Source organism: Aethalodelphis obliquidens, unplaced genomic scaffold (genome assembly GCF_003676395.1).
Source record: "Aethalodelphis obliquidens isolate GAN/ISIS:26980383/991018 unplaced genomic scaffold, ASM367639v1 scaffold2, whole genome shotgun sequence".
Lineage (NCBI taxonomy): Eukaryota > Metazoa > Chordata > Mammalia > Artiodactyla > Delphinidae > Aethalodelphis > Aethalodelphis obliquidens.
The window spans coordinates 10,805,673-10,825,311 of record NW_020837946.1 but is presented as its reverse complement, the minus strand read 5'-3'; the positions used below and the strand labels follow the sequence as shown (position 1 = coordinate 10,825,311).

The 19,639-nt window shown below is 40.6% G+C and overlaps 1 protein-coding gene across 7 annotated transcripts in view; it reads left to right on the top strand.

The window, feature by feature from the left end:
* The window catches only part of DAW1 (dynein assembly factor with WD repeats 1), a 30,820-nt gene extending 16,902 nt beyond the window's left edge, over window positions 1–13,918 (top strand). For 2 of the 7 annotated variants that reach the window (XM_027119380.1, XM_027119390.1), the window contains exons 9-12: window positions 545–647; window positions 1,436–1,550; window positions 8,966–9,042; window positions 11,149–13,907. In XM_027119380.1, coding sequence (XP_026975181.1) covers window positions 545–647; window positions 1,436–1,550; window positions 8,966–9,042; window positions 11,149–11,484 — 631 coding nt within the window. In that variant the 3' untranslated portion in view covers window positions 11,485–13,907. Of the gene's footprint in view, window positions 1–544; window positions 648–1,435; window positions 1,551–8,965; window positions 9,043–10,588 lie in introns of all 7 variants that reach the window. The other 5 variants (XM_027119400.1, XM_027119418.1, XM_027119411.1 and 2 more) reach the window with 5 other exon arrangements.
* Window positions 13,919–19,639: the final 5,721 nt, after the last annotated feature.

The window sequence follows — 19,639 nt, the reverse complement described above, 5'->3', positions numbered from 1 at the left end:
TGTCCAAGAACTTCAACTTCCTTCCTAATTATTTTTGGTTCTAGTTGCTAAGAAGTTAACTAAATTAGCCTACTTTTGTTGGAAAACTCCACTCTTGGACTTGTCTGCGTTTTGATAGAGGGACCAATTATCAGGGGTACCGATCAACATGGTTGCAACAAGAAATGAGAGGGAAGGAAGGGTTCTCAGACGACTGATGGGTAGTTTCTGAACAACCAAGGGGTCCTCCTATCTGGTGTAAAAATAGTTCTAGAACTTCAGATTACCTTTATTATTTTTTATCCATGCCTTTCTGAAGTGTTGTCTTAAGTAATGTTGTTATCTTGGGTTGTTAAAAGTTTAAGTATATTTTTTGCTGAAATGAAATTAGTAGCCTAGTTGACTCTTTTTGGAGCTACAGTTAAGCCATCTTTGATTGGTCATCATAGATATTATTTTGTGAAAAGTAAAATTCAGACTCTTACACCAATGGCTTGAGATCATTCTTTGTACACATTCTTGACTGAGGAATCTTTCGCCAGTCTGAACCATTTCCGTTTTGTAGGAAGGTGTACACCTTAATCGGGCATTGTGCTGAGATCAGCAGTGCCTTATTCAACTGGGATTGCTCTCTGATATTAACTGGCTCTATGGACAGAACCTGCATGGTGAGCTCAAGAAATATCTTTGCTTTATAATTCTTACGTCTGTACTTTATACTGTGTCAGGTATTCATTGCAACATTAACAAATTTTAAAGGTGCTATAAAATTAAGATATTAATTTATCAACAATTGGTAGTTTTTAAATTTCAAGTTTCTGATCCTCCAAGTTTGAAGAAATTATGATGTAAAATAGTTTTAGTTGATTTAAATGTGTTGAAAGATCTTATTATTTTAAAAGACGCGTTATTTTTGTTTAATGCCCCTCTATTCCTTTATTAAACTTCGATTAGAGTGAACTTCACGAAGTCTCAACACAATGCCTTTACATTTCTGTTGCTAAGAGCTTATGTTCTAGAATTATTATTAGATATATAGGTTATATACCAAATGTATTATAATCTTAATGTGCTTTTCATTTTCTAGTATTGTAGTTTTAGATCAAGCTCTTTACCATTTGATGCCCTTTGCATGAAAAGAGGATGCTTCCATTCCAATCAGAGCAGCATGCACTTGGAGATTTTTTTCCTAATGTAGTGGCAGATTTGTCTACCCGTTCTAAATGTCTGTCCTTGGTCTTCTCTGTGTCCAAAGTGTGCCTTGTTAGATGGTTGGCTGTGGTCTCCGGTCATGAATCAAGGTAAAATGAACAAACGTGAAAATTATACACATGATTTCGGCACAGTTAATTTAGCCAGCCATAAACATGTCGTAAAGACTACTTCTGGCCACCTTTGCACTTTAGATAGGAAGTCATAGTCTTTGTCATCTTCTTCTTTTTAAAAAAAATTTCAGCTGTGGGATGCTACAGATGGAAAATGTGTGGCAACATTGACAGGCCATGGTGATGAAATACTAGACAGCTGTTTTGATTACACTGGAAAGCTTATTGCAACTGCTTCGGCTGATGGTAGGTAATCTGTCGGTACATTTAATTTATGGAGAGATTTATGTTTTGTTCGATAAACACGTGTGATTCTACACTGTAGGTCATCTCCCTGGTGACCAGCTATGATAGAAACTACATGTGCCTCATCTCCATGATGTCCATGTACGTCAGTACACTAGGTCTCTATCATATTCTTGATAATCACATGTGATGCTATAGAATGTCTGCATCACCTCCTTGACAGCCACATATGATGTTAAACTAGATCTTCATCTCCTTGATAACTATATATATTGGTGTATCTTGGGTCATCTCCCCCTAACGACCATGCATTATGCTACACTATGTTGTTCTCATCAGCTTGACTGCCACTGATGGTTCTATAATAAATCTGCATTGTCTCCTTTATAACATGCGCTGCTCTAACATGTCTAGTGAATCATCATGATGAACATATATAATGAGCTATACATCACTTTCCTGAATGTCACTTAGGATTCTACACCATGTCTGTCTGATCTTATTGGTAACCACGGTCTGATGCTACACTGTGTCTCATTGTCTACTTGACAGCACTGTATAGTTGTATACTTTGCATCATTTTCTTGACAATAACAAATGAAGTTATGCTATATCTACATCCCTTTAAAGTAAATATGTATGTTGTTATGCTATTGTTTATCGCACTGATGACACTATATGATGCCATAGTATGTCTGTGTTGTCACCTTTACAACCACATATGATGCAGTGCTATATATGCAAAGTCTGTTTGGCAGGCACATGTGATGCTATATTATGACTGCATTATCTCTTTTTTTTTAAATCTTTATTGGAGTATAATTTCTTTACAGTGGTGTGTTAGTTTCTGCTTTATAACAAAGTGAATCAGCTATACATATACATATATCCCCATATCTCTTCCCTCTTGCATCTCCCTCCCACCCTCCCTATCCCGTCCCTCTAGGAGGTCACAAAGCACCGAGCTGATCTCCCTGTGCTATGCGGCTGCTTCCCACTAGCTAGCTATTTTACATTTGATAGTGTATATATATCCATGCCACTCTGTCACTTTGTCCCAGCTTACCCTTCCCCCTCCCCGTCTCCTCAAGTCCATTCTCTGCATCTGTGTCTTTATTCCTGTCCTGCCCCTAGGCTCTTCAGAACCTTTTTTTTTTTTTAGATTCCATATATATGTGTTAGCATACGGTATTTGCTTTTCTTTTTCTGACTTACTTCACTCTGTATGACAGACTCTAGGTGCGTTATCTCTTTGATAACTATGTATGATATTTAAAATAAGATTTTTCTCTGATAATCCCGTATTATGAATGTCTGTGTGCATGTAATCTCCTTGAAAACTAAAGGTGATGCTATACCATGTCTATGTCATTTCCTTCACAAGCATGTGGAGTGCTTCCCTATTCTGCATTATCTCCTAGACAACTGTGTGTGATGATATAGCTTGTTTCATATCCATGATGGCCATGTATGGTGCTGCAATATATCTGTGTCACCTGCTGATAACCACATATGTTGTTACACTCTGTATGTGCCACCTCCCTGTAGTCCACAGATGACTATACACTATGTCTCCATTATCTGCTTGCTGGGATGTATTATTGTACAATGTTACACTATGTCTTTTCATCTTCTTGAGAACCACACATCATGCTATACTATGGCTGCATTATCTCTTTGATATCCTCACACAGTGCACACTGTGTCTACATCAACATTCCGACTACCATGTACGATCTTGCATTACATCTGGATCATCTTATCAATGGTCATGTGTCATGCGACACTATGTCTATCTCCTTGATTCTAAACTATGTCCATGTCATCTTCTCATCAACAATGTAAGACACTATGCTGTGTCTAGGTCATCTCCCTGATGAACACATACGATACTACACTCTATCTTCATCATCTTTCTGATGACCACATTTGATCCTAGACTTTGCGCCATCTCCCTCATGACCATGCTTGACGCCAGCCTATGTCTACATCATCTCTGTGATAACCACACATGACACTATGTCTGTGTCACCTCCTGTGAATGCATGTCATGCTGCTGTATGACTGTGTCATTTCCCTGACAACATGAGCAAGCCTCCACTCTGTCTAAGTCACCTCTCTGATAATCACATATGATGCTACACATATGTTTAATTCTCTTAATGACCGTATGTGACTTTACATCGTGCTTGTGTAAATTCCTTAACAGCCCTTTAAGAGATTCTGGCAAAAATGGAATGCTTTTCCCAGGCATGATTTGTTCACTTGTTCTTTGCCTATATTTGCTCCTGGTGACTAACATACTTTTAAGTAGTTACTTTGTGTTATAATCAGTTGTAGAATTTTGCCAGTGATTCATTTTAATTACAGTCTTTATTATTGTCTCTCTTTTCAAAATTATATTTGCATGCTCATTCTCTTACTCACTAGGACTTTTCAAACATGGTCCTTTAATCATACATACATGTCCTTTTTACATCCTGGAATATAAACACCTTGAATCTGGAGAATTTTATTTTTTAAACTATTTACTTTCTCATCTTCTCACAGATCTTTCCTTTTAAAAATCATCCCTTAACTATAATTAATCTGCCCTTTTCATTTTAAATATCATTCTCATTTATACAAAAAAATCTATTCACTAAATATATATGGAGTACCTACTTTGTGCCAGGAATAGTTTTAGGAGCATAGGATATATCAATGAGCAAAAGAGATGGGAATCTCTTTCCTCCTGGAGCTAAGTTGTAGACAGGGGGACAATAAATGATACTGTGCATGTGTTTTATATAGAATATTAGATTATATAGAATGCCAGGAGTTGGTCAGTGCTATGAGGGAAGAAACAAGCAGGGACAAGGAATCAGGATGCTGACGGATGGATGAGAATGATATATAAGCTTGATTCTTTTAGTTTTGTCCTTTCTATCATCTGTTATTTTCCCTAGCAGTGATTCTTTCCTTGTTCGGTAACACATTACTTCCAAAAAACTCTTTTTCTTTTCTTTGTTTTGTAAACCTCTTCTCCTTCTGTCCCTCCTAAGTCTTGATGTTTAGAGCAATTTTTTTTTTTATTTATCTCTGGTCTTTGCTCCTCATTCCCTTCTTAAAATTAGATCTCATTCAACAGAGTTAGTTGCCTGTGCAGCTACAATCTGTTTTTTTATATTTATCACCTTTTTCATTTTCACTGGAATTACTCTCAAGGCTGAAATTTTTGGTGTCTTATTCATATTTCTATCTTATAAAAAACTACAATTTCAGGCTATATTATTTTTATGTTTTCTGAAGTTTAAAAATGCTTTTGTAAAATTTAATGTACTAATCTATACTGGATCTCTTTGTCTTATTAACAAACTCTTTTTAAAAATTTTTTCTCTATTTAAAAAAATTTTTTAAAGATTTTATTTTTTTATTAGTTATCTATTTTATACATATTAGTGTACATAGGACAATCCCAATCTCCCAGTTCATCCCACCACCACCTCCCCACCAACCCCACTCTCCCCCCTTAGTGTCCATTCGTTTGTTCTCTACGTCTGTGTCTCTATTTCTGCCCTGCAAACCGGTTGATCTGTACTATTTGTCTAGATTCCACATATATGCGTTAATATACGATATTTGTTTTTCTCTTTCTGACTTACTTCACTCTGTATGACAGTCTCTAAGTCCACCCGTGTCTCTACAAATGACCCATATTTCATTCCTTTTTATGGCTGAGTAATATTCCATTGTATATATGTACTACATCTTCTTTATCCATTCATCTGTCGATGGGCATTTGGGTTGCTTCCATGACCTGGCTATTGTAAATAGTGCTGCAGTGACCATTGGGGTGCATGTGTGTTTTTGAATTATGGCTTTCCCTGGGTATATGCCCAGTAGTGGGATTGCTGGGTCCTATGGTAATTCTATTTTTAGTTTTTTAAGGAACCTCCATACTGTCCTCCATAGTGGCTGTATCAATTTACATTCCCACCAACAGTGCAAGAGGGTTCCCTTTTCTCCACACCCTCTCCAGCATTTGTTGTTTGTAGATTTCGGATGATGCCCATTTTAAATGGTGTGAGGTGATGCCTCATTGTAGTTTTGATTTGCATTTCTCTAATAATTACTGATGTTGAGCATCCTTTCATGTGTTTGTTGGCAATCTGTATATCTTCTTTGGAGAAATGTCTGTTTAGGTCTTCTGCCCATTTTTGGATTGGGTTGTTTGTTTTTTTGTTATTGAGCTGCATGAGCTGCTTATAAATTTTGGAAATTAATCCTTTGTCAGTTGCTTCATTTGCAAATATTTTCTCCCATTCTGAGGGTTTTCTTTTCATCTTGTTTATAGAGTTTCCTTTGCTGTGCAAAAGCTTTGAAGTTTCATTAGGTCCCATTTGTTTATTTTTGTTTTTATTTCCATTACTCTAGAAGGTGGGTCAAAAAAGATCTTGCTGTGATTTCTGTCAAAGAGTGTTCTTCCTATGTTTTCCTATGTATGTTATTTGTCATTTTTCCCTTGTTGCTTTTAATAATTTTTCTTTGCCTTTAATTTTTGTCAGTTTGATTACTGTGTCTCGGCATGTTTCTCCTTGGGTTTATCCTGCCTGGGACTCTCTGTGCTTCTTGGGCTTGGGTGGCTCTTTCCTTTCCCATGTTAGGGAAGTTTTCAATTATAATCTCTTCAAATATTTTCTCGGGTCCTTCTCTCTCTCTTCCCCTTCTGGGACCCCTGTAATGTGAATCTTGTTGCATTTAATGTTGTCCCAGAGGTCGCTTAGGCTGTCTTCGTTTCTTTTCATTCTTTTTTCTTTATTATTCTGTTCCGTGGCTATGAATTCCTGCATTCTGTCTTCCAGGTCACTTATCTGTTCTTCTGCCTCCGTTATTCTGCTATTGATTCCTTCTAGTATATTTTTCATTTCAGTTATTGTATTGTTCATCTCTGCTTGTTTGTTCTTTAGTTCTTCTAGATCTTTGTTAAACATTTCTTGCATCTTCTCGATCTTTGCCTCCTTTCTTTTCCTGAGGTCCTGGATCATCTTCACTATCATTCTTCTCAATTCTTTTTCAGAAGGTTGCCTATCTCCACTTCATTTAGTTGTTTTTCTGGGGTTTTATCTTGTTCGTTCATCTGGTACATAGTCCTCTGCCTTTTCATTTTGTCTATCTTTCTGTGAATGTGGTTTTTGTTCCACAGGCTGCAGGACTGTAGTTCTTCTTGCTTCTGCTGTCTGCCCTCTGGTGGATGAGGCTATCTAAGAAGCTTGTGCAAGTTTCCTGATGGGAGGGACTGGTGGTGGGTAGAGCTGACTGTTGCTCTGGTGGGCAGAGCTCAGTAAAACTTTAATCCACTTGTCTGCTGATGGGTGGGGCTGGGTTCCCTCCCTCTTGGTTGTTGGGCATGAGGCGACCCGATGCTGGAGACTACCAGGCTCTTGGTTGGGGCTAATGGCGGACTCTGGGAGAGCTCACCTCAAGGAGTACTTCCCAGAACTTCTTCTGCCAGTGTCCTTGTCCCTGCAGTGAGCCACAGCCACCCCACGCTTCTGCAGGAGACCCTCCAACACTAGCAGGTAGGTCTGGTTCAGTCTCCTATGGGGTCACTGCTCCTTCTCCCAGGTCCTCATGCACACACTACTTTGTGTGTGCCCTCCAAGAGTGGAGTCTCTGTTTCCAGTCCTGTCGAAGTCTCTGTTTCCAGTCCTGTCGAAGTTCTGTAATCAAATCCTGCTAACCTTCAAAGTCTGATTCTCTGGGAATTCCTCCTCCTGTTGTCAGACCCTCAGCTTGGGAAGCCTGATGTGGGGCTCAGAATCATCACTACAGTGGGTGGACTTCTGTTGTATAATTGTTCTCCAGTTTGTGAGTCACCCTCCCAGCAGTTATGGGATTTGATTTTATTGTGATTGTGCCCCTCTTACCATCTCATTTCAGCTTCTACTTTGTCTTTGGATGTCGGGTATCTTTTTTGGTGAGTTTCAGTGTCTTCCTCTTGATGATAGTTCAGCAGTTAGTTGTGATTCCAGTGCCCTTGCAAGAGGAAGTGAGCACACGTCCTTCTACTCCGCTATCTTGAACCAATCTCTCTTATTAACAAACTCTTAAAACAGTTGGATCACTTTTCTTTAAGGCTTTTGAAATGTCCAGCCAAGTTGCAAGTTTTATATTTTAATCATATTTTAATCATATGAATTCTAACATAGCTACAATTCTAACATGTCTACAATTTTTGTTTTGTCTACAGTTTTTGTCTGACAATTCCCTATCCTTGCTAATTTTACCTTGATGTAATCTATAATTTGTGGTGAGACAGCATCCTTCACCTGGGCAGATAAATTTTAATTTTTTTTCTGACAGCAATTTTACTACTTCTGTTTTTCTCCTTCTATGCTTATTTAACTCCTCTATTCCTTTTTTTTTGTTTTAAAATACATTTATTTATTTATTTATTTTTGGCTGCGTTGGGTCTTCGTTGCTGTGTGGGCTTTCCCTAGTTGCGGCGAGCAGGGGCTACTTCGTTGCAGTGCACAGGCTTCTCATTGTGGTGGCTTCTCTTATTGTGGAGCACGGGCTCTAGGCGCACAGGCCTCAGTAGTTGTGGCACGCGGGCTCAGTAGTTGTGGCTCACGGGCTGTAGAGCACAGGCTCAGTAGTTGTGCTCATGGGCTTAGTTGCTCCGCAGCATGTGGAATCTTCCCGGACCAGGGATTGAACCTGTGTCCCCTGCATTGGCAGGCAGATTCTCAACCACTGTGCCATCAGGGAAGCCCCAACTCCTCTATTCCTTAATTCTAAGGAAATGTATCTACTATTGTACTTCATGTATCCATCCATCCACCCATCCATCTACCCTCCATCCATCCGTCCATCCTACATCTATTTATTGTGTTTACTATGAGTTTGGCACTTCTGGGCATTGGGGACCCGATAGGGAACAAACCATTCTCTTAGCCTTTTCTGTTGAAAGGGGTTTCTTAGTGCCTGTTCTTCATTCATTGAGTAGTGAACGCTGTTCCTTCTCAGGAAGGCCTCTCGATCTTCTGTAACCCTAGACTCATATTTGGTGTGTGATGTTAGTCTTGCTGTTTATTTCATCCTCAGCCTCTCAGAACTTGTTTTAATTCCCCTTTTTTCTCTTAAAAACTTTATTCTTTTTGGATTCCTGTCTCCCCATTCCCATCTACCTTGGAACCCAGTATCTCTTCTAATAAGCTTGGGGCTAGAGAGACTCCTTTTCACTCTCTTCTCCTGCAGTGGAACCAGCTTGCATTTTAAGTATTAAGTGGCTGGTTCTCACCGCAGGCAAGAAGACAAACTTAGCACAGAGTGTGTGTGTCAGAGGGATAGATATTTAGATGATTCAGGGCATGTGGTCAAAGTTCTGTGTTTCAGATGAATTTATATATATCTCAACTCCTCTCAAAAAGGAACAGCAAGAGTTTTCAGTGCAGCCACGAGAAAATGCATTACCAAATTGGAAGGCCATGTAGGTGAAATTTCAAAGGTGAGTTGCTTTCTCATTTGGAGCAATTTATTTATTTTCAAAAAAATAGGCAGCTGGCTTAGTATAAATAGGTCTATTGGCACTGATGGTACCAAGGTTTGGCCAGTTATCTCACATTTTCTAGAAATCAGTTACCTAAAGACTTTATTTTTAAAAGTGTCCTGAAACTCAGCATAATAAATGATTTCTAAAACCTTTTACAAAGTATAAAACAGCATTCTCCTCAGCCATGAGCAAAAGATTCTGTTAGCTAAAAATACTTATTAAAGCTATTAAGAAGCTAATAAAGTATTTTTCCTAGTTCTAGTAAACACACAAGTTCATATTACGCAAAAGACACGCTGCACAGCAAATATCAAGTGTCCTGTAGATTAGATGCAATTGAGGAAGTATTTCCTGGAAACATTTAACACTTAACGAAGTTAAAAATGACCTATTTTGAAACTTGAAAGCTGTAGTTTAGGATTTTATATCAGCTCCTCCCAAAAGCTTATGCACAGAGCAGGGCCATCCAATCAGGGATCTGAGGTTTAGATGTGTCCTCAGAATATTGTATTGAAGGCTGGGACTGGTGACTCTCACCCCCTAGTTTGGCCCAATTCTTTGGTCTCATACCTGAGATAGATTTCTCGTTCCTTGTAAACTATCAGCTTGATGGTTTCAAGTCTCTGCAGGCTCCTGCTGGAGCCCGGGGCCGCCCGCTGCTATGCTGTCTCCCCATCTCCTGCCTTTGCACCTGCTGCTGGTGGCCACTGCCCCCTTGCCCATCAGGGTTGGTCTCTGAGACTGTGCAGGACACATCTTCTTCACAGGCTGGGAGGCCTTGGGGACTGGCAGGAAGAGGGATGGGATGTGTGACCGTGGGAGACAGGCCACAGAGGGAGCCCAGGCCATGTTGCTGAGAGTCTGGTGTGTCACACTCAATAAGCTCACGTTTGTGTGTGTGTGTGTGTGTGTGTGTGTGTGTGTGTGTGAATAGAGTTCTCAAACTATATTACTGCATTTTATGCTTGTTAAGTATATATTACCTATTGAATTGCCATCCAGTGATGGCATTTCTATGGGATGCCAAGCTAAGGTATTCATTCATTCATTCGTTCATTCACTTAGCAAATACTTTTTTTTTTTTTTTTTTTTTTTTGCGGTATGTGGGCCTCTCACTGTTGTGGCCTCTCCCGTTGCGGAGCACAGGCTCCGGACGCACAGGCTCAGTGGCCATGGCTCACGGGCCCAGCCGCTCCGCGGCATGTGGGATCTTCCCGAACCGGGGCACGAACCCGTGTCCCCTGCATCGGCAGGCGGACTCTCAACCACTGAGCCACCAGGGAAGCCCAGCAAATACTTTTTGAAAGCTCCCACTGTGCTAGGCATTATGCTAGGCCCTAGTGACACTGTGATGAAAAAAGCCATGGCCTTGGGACTTGCCCTCATCAACCCTTCAGTTACAGAGGAAGTGGCCCAAATTGTCATCTTCTGATGCTTTAGAAAAGGTTATAAGCATGATGTCCAGAGGAACCAAGGACTAACACTTTTCTCTGCTGCTCAGATACCATGTGACGATGCCTGGCATGTAGGGACTCTCAGGACACATTGATGGAAAGTTCTGTGCTTTAAGTAGCAGCAGACAGAAAGTCCTCCCTTAGTGGCCCTGACATTCTGTACCACAGATTGAGGGACGATCCCTATGCTTGTGATGACAGAAAGTTGGTTTGCAGCGGTGACATCGAGGTGTGGGTATGAAGATGCCTGGCTTGGGTTCTCATCCACACCAGGGCTCTGCCTCTTGGTTTGCGTGGGGAGATTGGCATCAGGAGCCTTTGGAAAGAAGCTGGGTGGGGAACACTCAAAGTATGAGGGAGCTTTGGTTTTTATCCTTAGAACCGTGTGTGACGGGTGGGCAATCAAACTTTACTGTCTAGATTTTAATTTTCATGTATTAGTCCCTGCAATATTTTTCCCATCCTGAAGGAACTGTTCTATGTAAGAATAAATACCAGGCTGAGAAGGTGACAGGTACTTAGTAATGTCCCCTTTCTGCTGATTAAAAATATAGTGGGAATCAAATTACACAAACCTGTGGTCACTTTTCTTCTTTCTTGCTTATAGATTTCTTTCAACCCCCAAGGGAACCGTCTTCTCACTGGCAGCTCTGACAAAACAGCTAGAATCTGGGATGTTCAGACGGGTCAGTGCTTCCAGGTTCTTGAGGGACACACAGATGAAATCTTTTCATGTGCTTTCAACTATAAAGGTGACATAATCATTACAGGTAGGGGAGAAATAAACACCATCGACTTAGTTTTCCTTTCAAATTGGCTGTTAGAGTTACGAAGCTGGATACCAAAAGGAGACACCCCCATCCCCACCAGGGTCCCTAGCTCATCTTGGTGCCTTTTATGTCCTTTATTTCATTTTAGTTGCATTGCAGAACCACAGGAGTGAGCTCTGCCACTGACTGTAAGGCTTTATGAATTCTCAGTTTCAGTTGCTCCAGGCGAAATAAGAATTCAGTAGCCTGCCTTCTTCCTGTTTACTACATTTCCCCAGGCACAGTCCATCAGATGGTCAATACTCAGTTGACGGCAGTAAATGTTAGTAACTAAAACAAGTCAGGACCTGAGTTCTTCACAGTGGGATTTACAGCCCATTAGAGATTTGTTCTTTGAGTGAAATTGTTTTCTCCTTGGATGTCCCCTCGTGACACATTAATATTGGGGGAAAAGAACACATATTGAGCAATTTTTCAATGATTAACGATTTATTGTGAATAAATTATATTAGCGATATTTTATAAGAAATGGATTGAGATCAGGTTAATTTAGATTGTGGAAAGGGGAAAAAAATGACAAGAATATGGCACTACGTTAGTGCACTGCCTCTGGAGGAAACCTTGGCAGGGAGTGGGATGCTACAGTGGTGTTGGGTAGGGATGCCCTCAGAGGGCACAGAGGAGCGAATCTGCCTAACTCTTAGTGATTCTCATTGTGTCCAGAAGATTTTCACATTGCTTAACTAGTCTAGTAAGTGAAATGTCACATATACAAAGTTGGCTTTATTAGGTAGCTAATTAGGTAGCTGATTAGGTAGCTTCCTAATCATATAACTTTAGAGGTGCTGAGAATAATCTCCCCTTTGCCCTGAAATACCACCCCTTTCCACCTAATTATGGATAATTTCTAAAATTGCAGATTACTTCCTTTGGGCTTACGGTTAGCGAGTGTTACTAAAACGTAGGTACTCCTAAGACAAGGCCATAATAAAGAATGTTGGATCCTTTCTCACAATGAGGAAGGAGGTGGGAGATTGTGACAGGAAGCACAGGAGCTGAGGGCCAGGCTTTCCTAGTCTACACCGTTCATGTTAAGCCGGGTCAGCTATGCAGTACCTCTTCCCCTCAACCACAGAAGACCCTGAGAGTTAGGGAAGGAATATGTGTTGATTGTGCCTTGTTTTAGTGGTGGCCTTCAAATGCCTGAGCTCTTTTAAGATATTATCGATTTATTTAGTATTTCCCAAAGCACCAACATGCTAAATACTGACCCACTAGATGCCAGCGCTTATGAGAATGGGGGTGACACGTCTGCCTGGCCTTCAGCAGAGCACCGGGTTTGAACTGATCTGCCCTATTTCTTGTCAGACCCCGGTGTGATTAACTGCATGCATTTTTTAGTGGACTGCCTGAGGGTTTAGAGTCACTAAATGGAAAGAAACTGTCTGGTGTGGTCATGACACTTTTAAAAATACGAGGTGCCTTTGCGGGGAATGTGCGGTGTTCACAGGCTTTCCCGATCCGTGCAGCCCTCACACTTCCTCTGTCGATGGTACCTGCCTGGCTGCTGAGGTTGAGAGAAGCAGCAGCGCCCAGCACTGCTCCGTACCAGGGCCGTCATTCCCACAGACAGAATGTGAATGGCATCCCTGGGGGAGGAGTTGTATCAAGGCTGCTTTGGAAGAGTGTCGATCATAGTCGTGGGGCGGGCGGGAGGATGCAAATTTCACATTCTGACCGACGATGAGAAAAATCTGTTGACATTTTGAGACGTTCCAAAGTGGGATGGGCTGCCCCCTCATAACCTAGTCACTCAAACCTGGAGATGTTCAAAGTCACCATATTTCCACCTGGTGGCCATGTGTGAAGGTGGGGTGGGGAGATAAGCAGAGGGACGGCCGATGTGGCTGCATTCTCCGGTCCTCTCCAATTCTCAGATGCCATGAATCTCGCGGGGGTGCGTAGGTAGAATGTGAACTTGCCCAATTTATGACTGACATGGAAAAATGCAAAAAAAAAAAAAAAAAAAGATTCCCGCCCCCCAAACGCCTGAGCTGCTGAGGGGCTCTCCAGCTGGGCACCGAGGCTCTAGCACATTAAACATACTGATCATCGACAATGACCCAGAAAATGTCAACCTGTAAAAACAGAGAGAGCTAAGTGAGTAAAATAAAGAAAACTAACTTTGTGAAATTTGCTTTATTAGGTAGCAAGGATAATACCTGTAGGATATGGCGCTGATTGAAGAAAGCCAGTGCATGAGGAAACTTGCCGCTTGGCGTCACAGCCAGACAGCAAGCTATTGTGAGAGTTCATGTTTCCTCTTTGTCCACAAGTCAACCTTTCATACACTGTCGTTAGCTTCACAGATACGACCATTAAAGCTGATGGACTTATATCATTCCTTGATATTATTTGGTAGAGATGACAGGAGCAAGCATCCTGTGTGGCAAATGTCACTGGTTATTTCAGTTTTCTTTCTTGATAGCATCACGATACTGATAAATGAAACAAGAGTAATGTAACAGCGTGTCTCCTAGATTCTACTTTGAAGCCTATTATTATAATTTCTGTTGAATAAAGTTTTTGGAGAAAATGTTTTGTGAATTTTTTGTGCATATCTATGTTTACAGTGTATGTTTTCTTCCTTGTGACGAGAACTTCTAACATCTACTCTTTCAGCGGCTTTCAAATATGCAGTACAGTTTTATTAACTGTAGTCACCATGCTGTGCATTACATACCAACAACTTAATTATTTTATAACTGTTATTTTATACCTTTTGACCCCCTTCACCCGTTGTGCCTCTGTTCTCCACATGAGTTCAGTGTTTTCCATTTGTTAGTTGGTTTAGATCCCATATATAAGTGAGATCACATGGCACGTATCTTTCTCTGTCTGACATTTAATTTTAGTCTAATGCCCTCAAGCCTCATCCATGTGGTGGCAAATGACAAGATTTTTTTCTTTTTTATGGCTGAGTAGTATTCCATTTTGTGTGTGGCAGACTAGAGTCCTAGAGAAGCATCATCCCAGGGTCTGGATGCTAGTTTCTTTTACAGAACAGGGAGAGGGGGAGGTGAGGAGGTAAAGTAAAAAGGGCCGTAAGTTTTGCAAATATCTCCTGGTTTTGCCAGACTGGGGGAGGTGATATGTTAATTTCTTCTTTCCTGCAGCCATCTTATTGGATTCCAGCTTTCTGAATTAAGCCATTACTCCTTGCCCCAACACCTCCTCCCCCGATTTACTGGCCTGTTGAACGAGCTTGCGCTTGGTAACATGATTGCAAGAGCACCTCAGCAACAATAATTAGGGAACTTTGAAAAAAAAAACAAGGTTTATTACACACAAGTCTTGTAGGGTACAAGTCACACCCAAGGGCCACACAGGAGGTCAGGTGGAGGGAGGGAAGCATGGGGGTTCACGGGTTCACACTTCATCGGTGAATTTAAAACATAAGGGTGGGAATTAGGACACGGGAAGGGAAGAGTCGGGGTCACTCAGGTGTTTCGTTCTCTAGGTCACCCAGGGCTTTCTGAAAGAGGAAGTCCATGGGTGAGGTGGCCTGGCTCCTGATCTGGGTTTTTTTTTTTTTTTTTTTTTTTTGCGGTACGCGGGCCTCTCACTGTTGTGGCCTTTCCCGTTGCAGAGCACAGGCTCCTGACGCGCAGGCTCAGTGGCCATGGCTCACGGGCCCAGCCGCTCCCCGGCATGTGGGATCCTCCCGGACCGGGGCACGAACCTGTGTCCCCTACATCGGCAGGCAGACTCTCAACCGCTGCGCCACCAGGGAAGCCCCTGATCTGGGTTTTTTAGCTAGTGTATGTGCCGTACAGCTGGCAATACATTTATTTGAGATGGATGTCTTTGAAATGGAAGCCTTGGCAATCGAAAGCTTCTTTTCTGGCACTTTTCACTACCTATACCGGCTCTACTTTCATCTGGGTATCGTAAGGTACAGTGAAGTGTGTGTAGGGTCTGGAGTCAGATTGTCTATGTACATATTCTCATTCCAACTCTTCATTCTTGGACAAGTTGCCTCACCACTCTGAGGTTTCTCATCTGGAAAGTGGTAACAATGATAGTTGTTGTCTTGAGGATTAGGAATATCTGGCACATGGCAAGCATGAGGATAATGTTTCCTGTTATTATGATCAATAACTTAGCAGTCATCTTTAAAAAAAAACTGTGCTTCATATATAAACACGTCTTTCAGGAAAGAACAGTGTTTACTCAGAAATCATAGTTGAAATATAACTTGTTTAATGTATTAGAGGTATCTTAGGGAGGATGTAAATCAAATTTTTATCAATGAACACTTAAGAGCCTTGGAATAATTGTCCCTTTGTAACCAAGCAGGACCCTATGGGGCCTTCCCAGGACAGGCCTTCTCCCGCATCCTCTGCTTTAGCTCCTCTCTGCGGTACCTAGGTAGCAGTATTTGATGCACATTTCCTGAGTTGTTTTACAGATGTGACTCACCTCCCTCTCCCCGCCTCCACCAAATGGAAGACATTAACTACTTGATGAACTTGAGCACAGAGCCCCAGGCCTCCTGGAGGCTAAGGACCGAACATGTGAACCCCTATGATACCACCCTGTTACCTCACCGTCAGCCAATCAGAGAACTGTGCCCAGCTGGTCACATACGCTTCGACACCCCCCCCTCCCCCAACCTGGCTTTTTTTTTTTTTTTTTTTTTTTAATTCTCCAAAATTCTAAACAGTTTTATTGAGTATAACTGACAGTAAGTTGCACATATTTAAAGTATACAATTTGATAACGTTTGACATATGAACACACCTGTTAAGCCATCACCACACTCAAGATAATGAACATATCTATCCCCCCCCCCCCCCCAGTTTCCCTGAGCCACTTTATAGCTTCTCCCACCGGCCCCTCACTACACCCAGGCAACTGTTGGTCTGCCTTCTGTCACTGTAGATTAGTTTGCATTTTCTAGAATTTTATATAAATAGAATCATACAGTGTACACTTGTTTTTTTAGTCTGACTTCTTTCACTCAGCAAAATTATTGTGGCACATATATACAATGGAATATTACTCAGCCATAAAAAGAGACGAAATTGAGCTATTTGTAATGAGACAGACCTAGAGTCTGTCATACAGAGTGAAGTAAGTCAGAAAGAGAGAGACAAATACCGTATGCTAACACATATATATGGAATTTAAGAAAAAAGAAATGTCATGAAAAACCTAGGGGTGAAACAGGAATAAAGACACAGACTTACTAGAGAATGGACTTGAGGCTATGGGGAGGGGGAAGGGTAAACGGTGACAAAGCGATAAAGAGGCATGGACATATATACACTACCAAACGTAAGGTAGATAGCTAGTGGGAAGCAGCCGCATAGCACAGGGAGATCAGCTCGGTGCTTTGTGACCGCCTGGAGGGGTGGGATAGGGAGGGTGGGAGGGAGGGAGACGCAAGCGGGAAGAGATATGGGAATATATGTATATATATAACTGATTCATTTTGTTGTGAAGCTGAAACTAACATACCATTGTAAAGCAATTATACTCCAATAAAGATGTTAAAAAAAAAAAACACAGCAGAGTAAACCCAAAGAAAATGGGAGCATATTAAAAAAAATAAAAAAAATAAAAAAAATAAAAAGATGACCATACCAAGTATTGGCAAAGACATGGAGGAACTGGAATTCTCACTCACTGCTCGTGAGAAATGTAACATGGTTCAGCACTTTAGAAATAGACAACCTGGCTTTTAAAAGTGCTTTGCTGAAACCCTTCGGGGAGCTCAGGGCTTCGTAGGGCATGAGCCACCCGTCTCCTCACGTGGCTCCAAACTCCGACGTTTTGGTTTGTTTGGTCTCGCTGTGCCTTGGGCACGCAAAGTTGCGCTAACACTTGTAGAGGTTTTCTTTCACACAGAGGAGCTGAGACGTGCGATCATTAATATAGATGATTATGGCTTAATCTATCCTCATATGTTTAGATTTCATATAGAATTTTATGAGTGAATTGTGCTCATAAAAATGGAATATCTTTTCTAGCAACTCATATCTAAAACTGCAATAGCTCATGATTTAGCATAATGTCTTACTTAAAGGCAAAATAAATGCTTTTAGAACTAAGCAATGCTCTTTATACATGAAAGTCTTACATGGCCACTGAAAAACACATCTATAATCTTTAAGTTACAAGTGAATTTATTATCCTATGTTTTTCCACTGCTTCTGTTACTCTTAATTTACCTTTATTGGGTCTCGAAAGGGATGAGATTTGAAGTAAAAAAAAAAAAAGCTATTACGGTGTTAAAAGACATATTCCTTTTCAAAAACAGGTTTGTAAACTGACTCAGAATTCCTACAATAATTTTAGTTATCTTACCAAGATTATTTTATGTTTTGTTTAACTTCACTGTTATCTCGGTTTGGTCTGTAAGTAACAAAACACATGGTTAAAACAAGGTTAGTTAGTCCCCTAGTTGGCTATGCAGTGACATGATGACACGAGGACCTGGCATTTGGGGCTTTCCCCTCTGCCATCCTGGTTGGCGTCTGTCCTATGTATTCTTCCTAGTTGCCAGATGGCTGACACTATTTTCTTAGTTTAAGTATCTTGCTATCTCTTTTAATTTCTTCAAATCCAGAAGAGAACTTCTTACTTCTCTCCCTGTTATTTCCACATGCTAGATACCATCTTAGCAGTTCTATTTCTGCTACCGATGGAATCATCTCTCGCTTCTTCTCCTTTATTTTCTCTATCCACCCACCCAATCATAAACACTTGCCTCAATTAAAAAACAAATCCTAGCTCTCCAGTCTTACTGCCATTTTAATCTGTAATCTATAATCTCATTACCCCTGCACTAGAAACTGAAACAGTCTTCTAAATGATATTGGCTTCCTTTTGCTCTATCAGATTATTCCTTTCTAAAATAGACAGAAAAAATTCCAAATGTTTATATGTTTTACAGTTTACAAGACTTTTGCAAAAATCAGTTCATTTCTTGATGAGTAACAAAGTAGGGATAATTAGAACCTAAATTTAGAGCTGATAACACATGTTTAGGAGAGGGAAAAGGTGGCTTGCCCCAAGATCATATGATAATGATTGAATGATGATAGGAAAACACTCTCTTACTACAACATAAAATCTGAGCTAGAAAGGGAGTTGTATTTGATGCTCTTGAAATTAGAAAAGCTCTCAAAAATTTTCTCATAAAAATTTATGGCTTGATGTTTTATGATTTTGGTTTGGTTACACGAGGGTAGTCTATGTTTGGGAATGCCACTTTTAGGATTTCCCTACTCTTTTAGGGTAAATCCAGTGGAATTTCACAGGCCTCTGAGGTCAAGTCCTCATAACATCTGGAAGGCTCCACCAGGGAGCTGGTATAACTTTGAGTCTTTTACCCCTTTTTATTCCCCTCCCACACCTTCTTCTCCTTCCCTCTTAAACACCCTGGTATTTATAGGAAATCCCCAGGATGGATACTGGCTTAGAACATGGAGGGGAAATGATTAAGTTGTGTGTGTTTGTGTGTGCGTATGCATGTCGGGGGCTCCTTAAATTCTGCAAGGCAAGGCAAAACCATCAGTTTCTCTCTATTCCTAAATTTCATCTTGAGTTTGGAGTTTTAGGCTGTATTACCTAGAACTGAAAAATGAGTTTATCTGCAGTATGCAAGAGATGGAAATCCTAGAAAAGTTATATGGAAGCTGTAAATACAATGAGGACAGACTTATCTATTCTACCTTTTGGGAAATGTTGGATGAATCTCTGAACAAAAGTTGCCTTTACTACTATTTTCTTGGGACTGTGAGATCTAATCAAGTAATCACCACAAGTCAGATGACCTTGTATTTTACTGAGAAATGAAGAACACACTTTCTACTGCTCTCACTAGTGAAAAGTAGGAAATGCTGTTTTAAAAGTGTATAAGCTTACACACTTGTATTCTCTTATCTCAGCAGGTGGCAGTGTTTATCTTTTGGCAAATAAGTTCTTTTAGCTGCAAATGAAGAGTGTAAAAAGTAAACTTTTTATTCTTTGTTCTTTACAGATCAGGTTACTTGGGGCTATATAACAATGCTCAGAGTGTGGTGTGGCTTAAAGCTTAGGACCATGTTGGCATATCTGAGGCAAGTGACATAGCTCATCGATCCTGATGCAGTGTAGGGACATTTTTCCATATATTTATGAGAACACCAACCAGTAATAATAAATAAAAGATAGTTCTATTTTTCTCTATAGATCCCTCTATTGGAAACCAAGTTATAATTATTTATTTTATAATGACACAATCTATCAAGGAATCCAACATTCAATTATGTCTTTTGA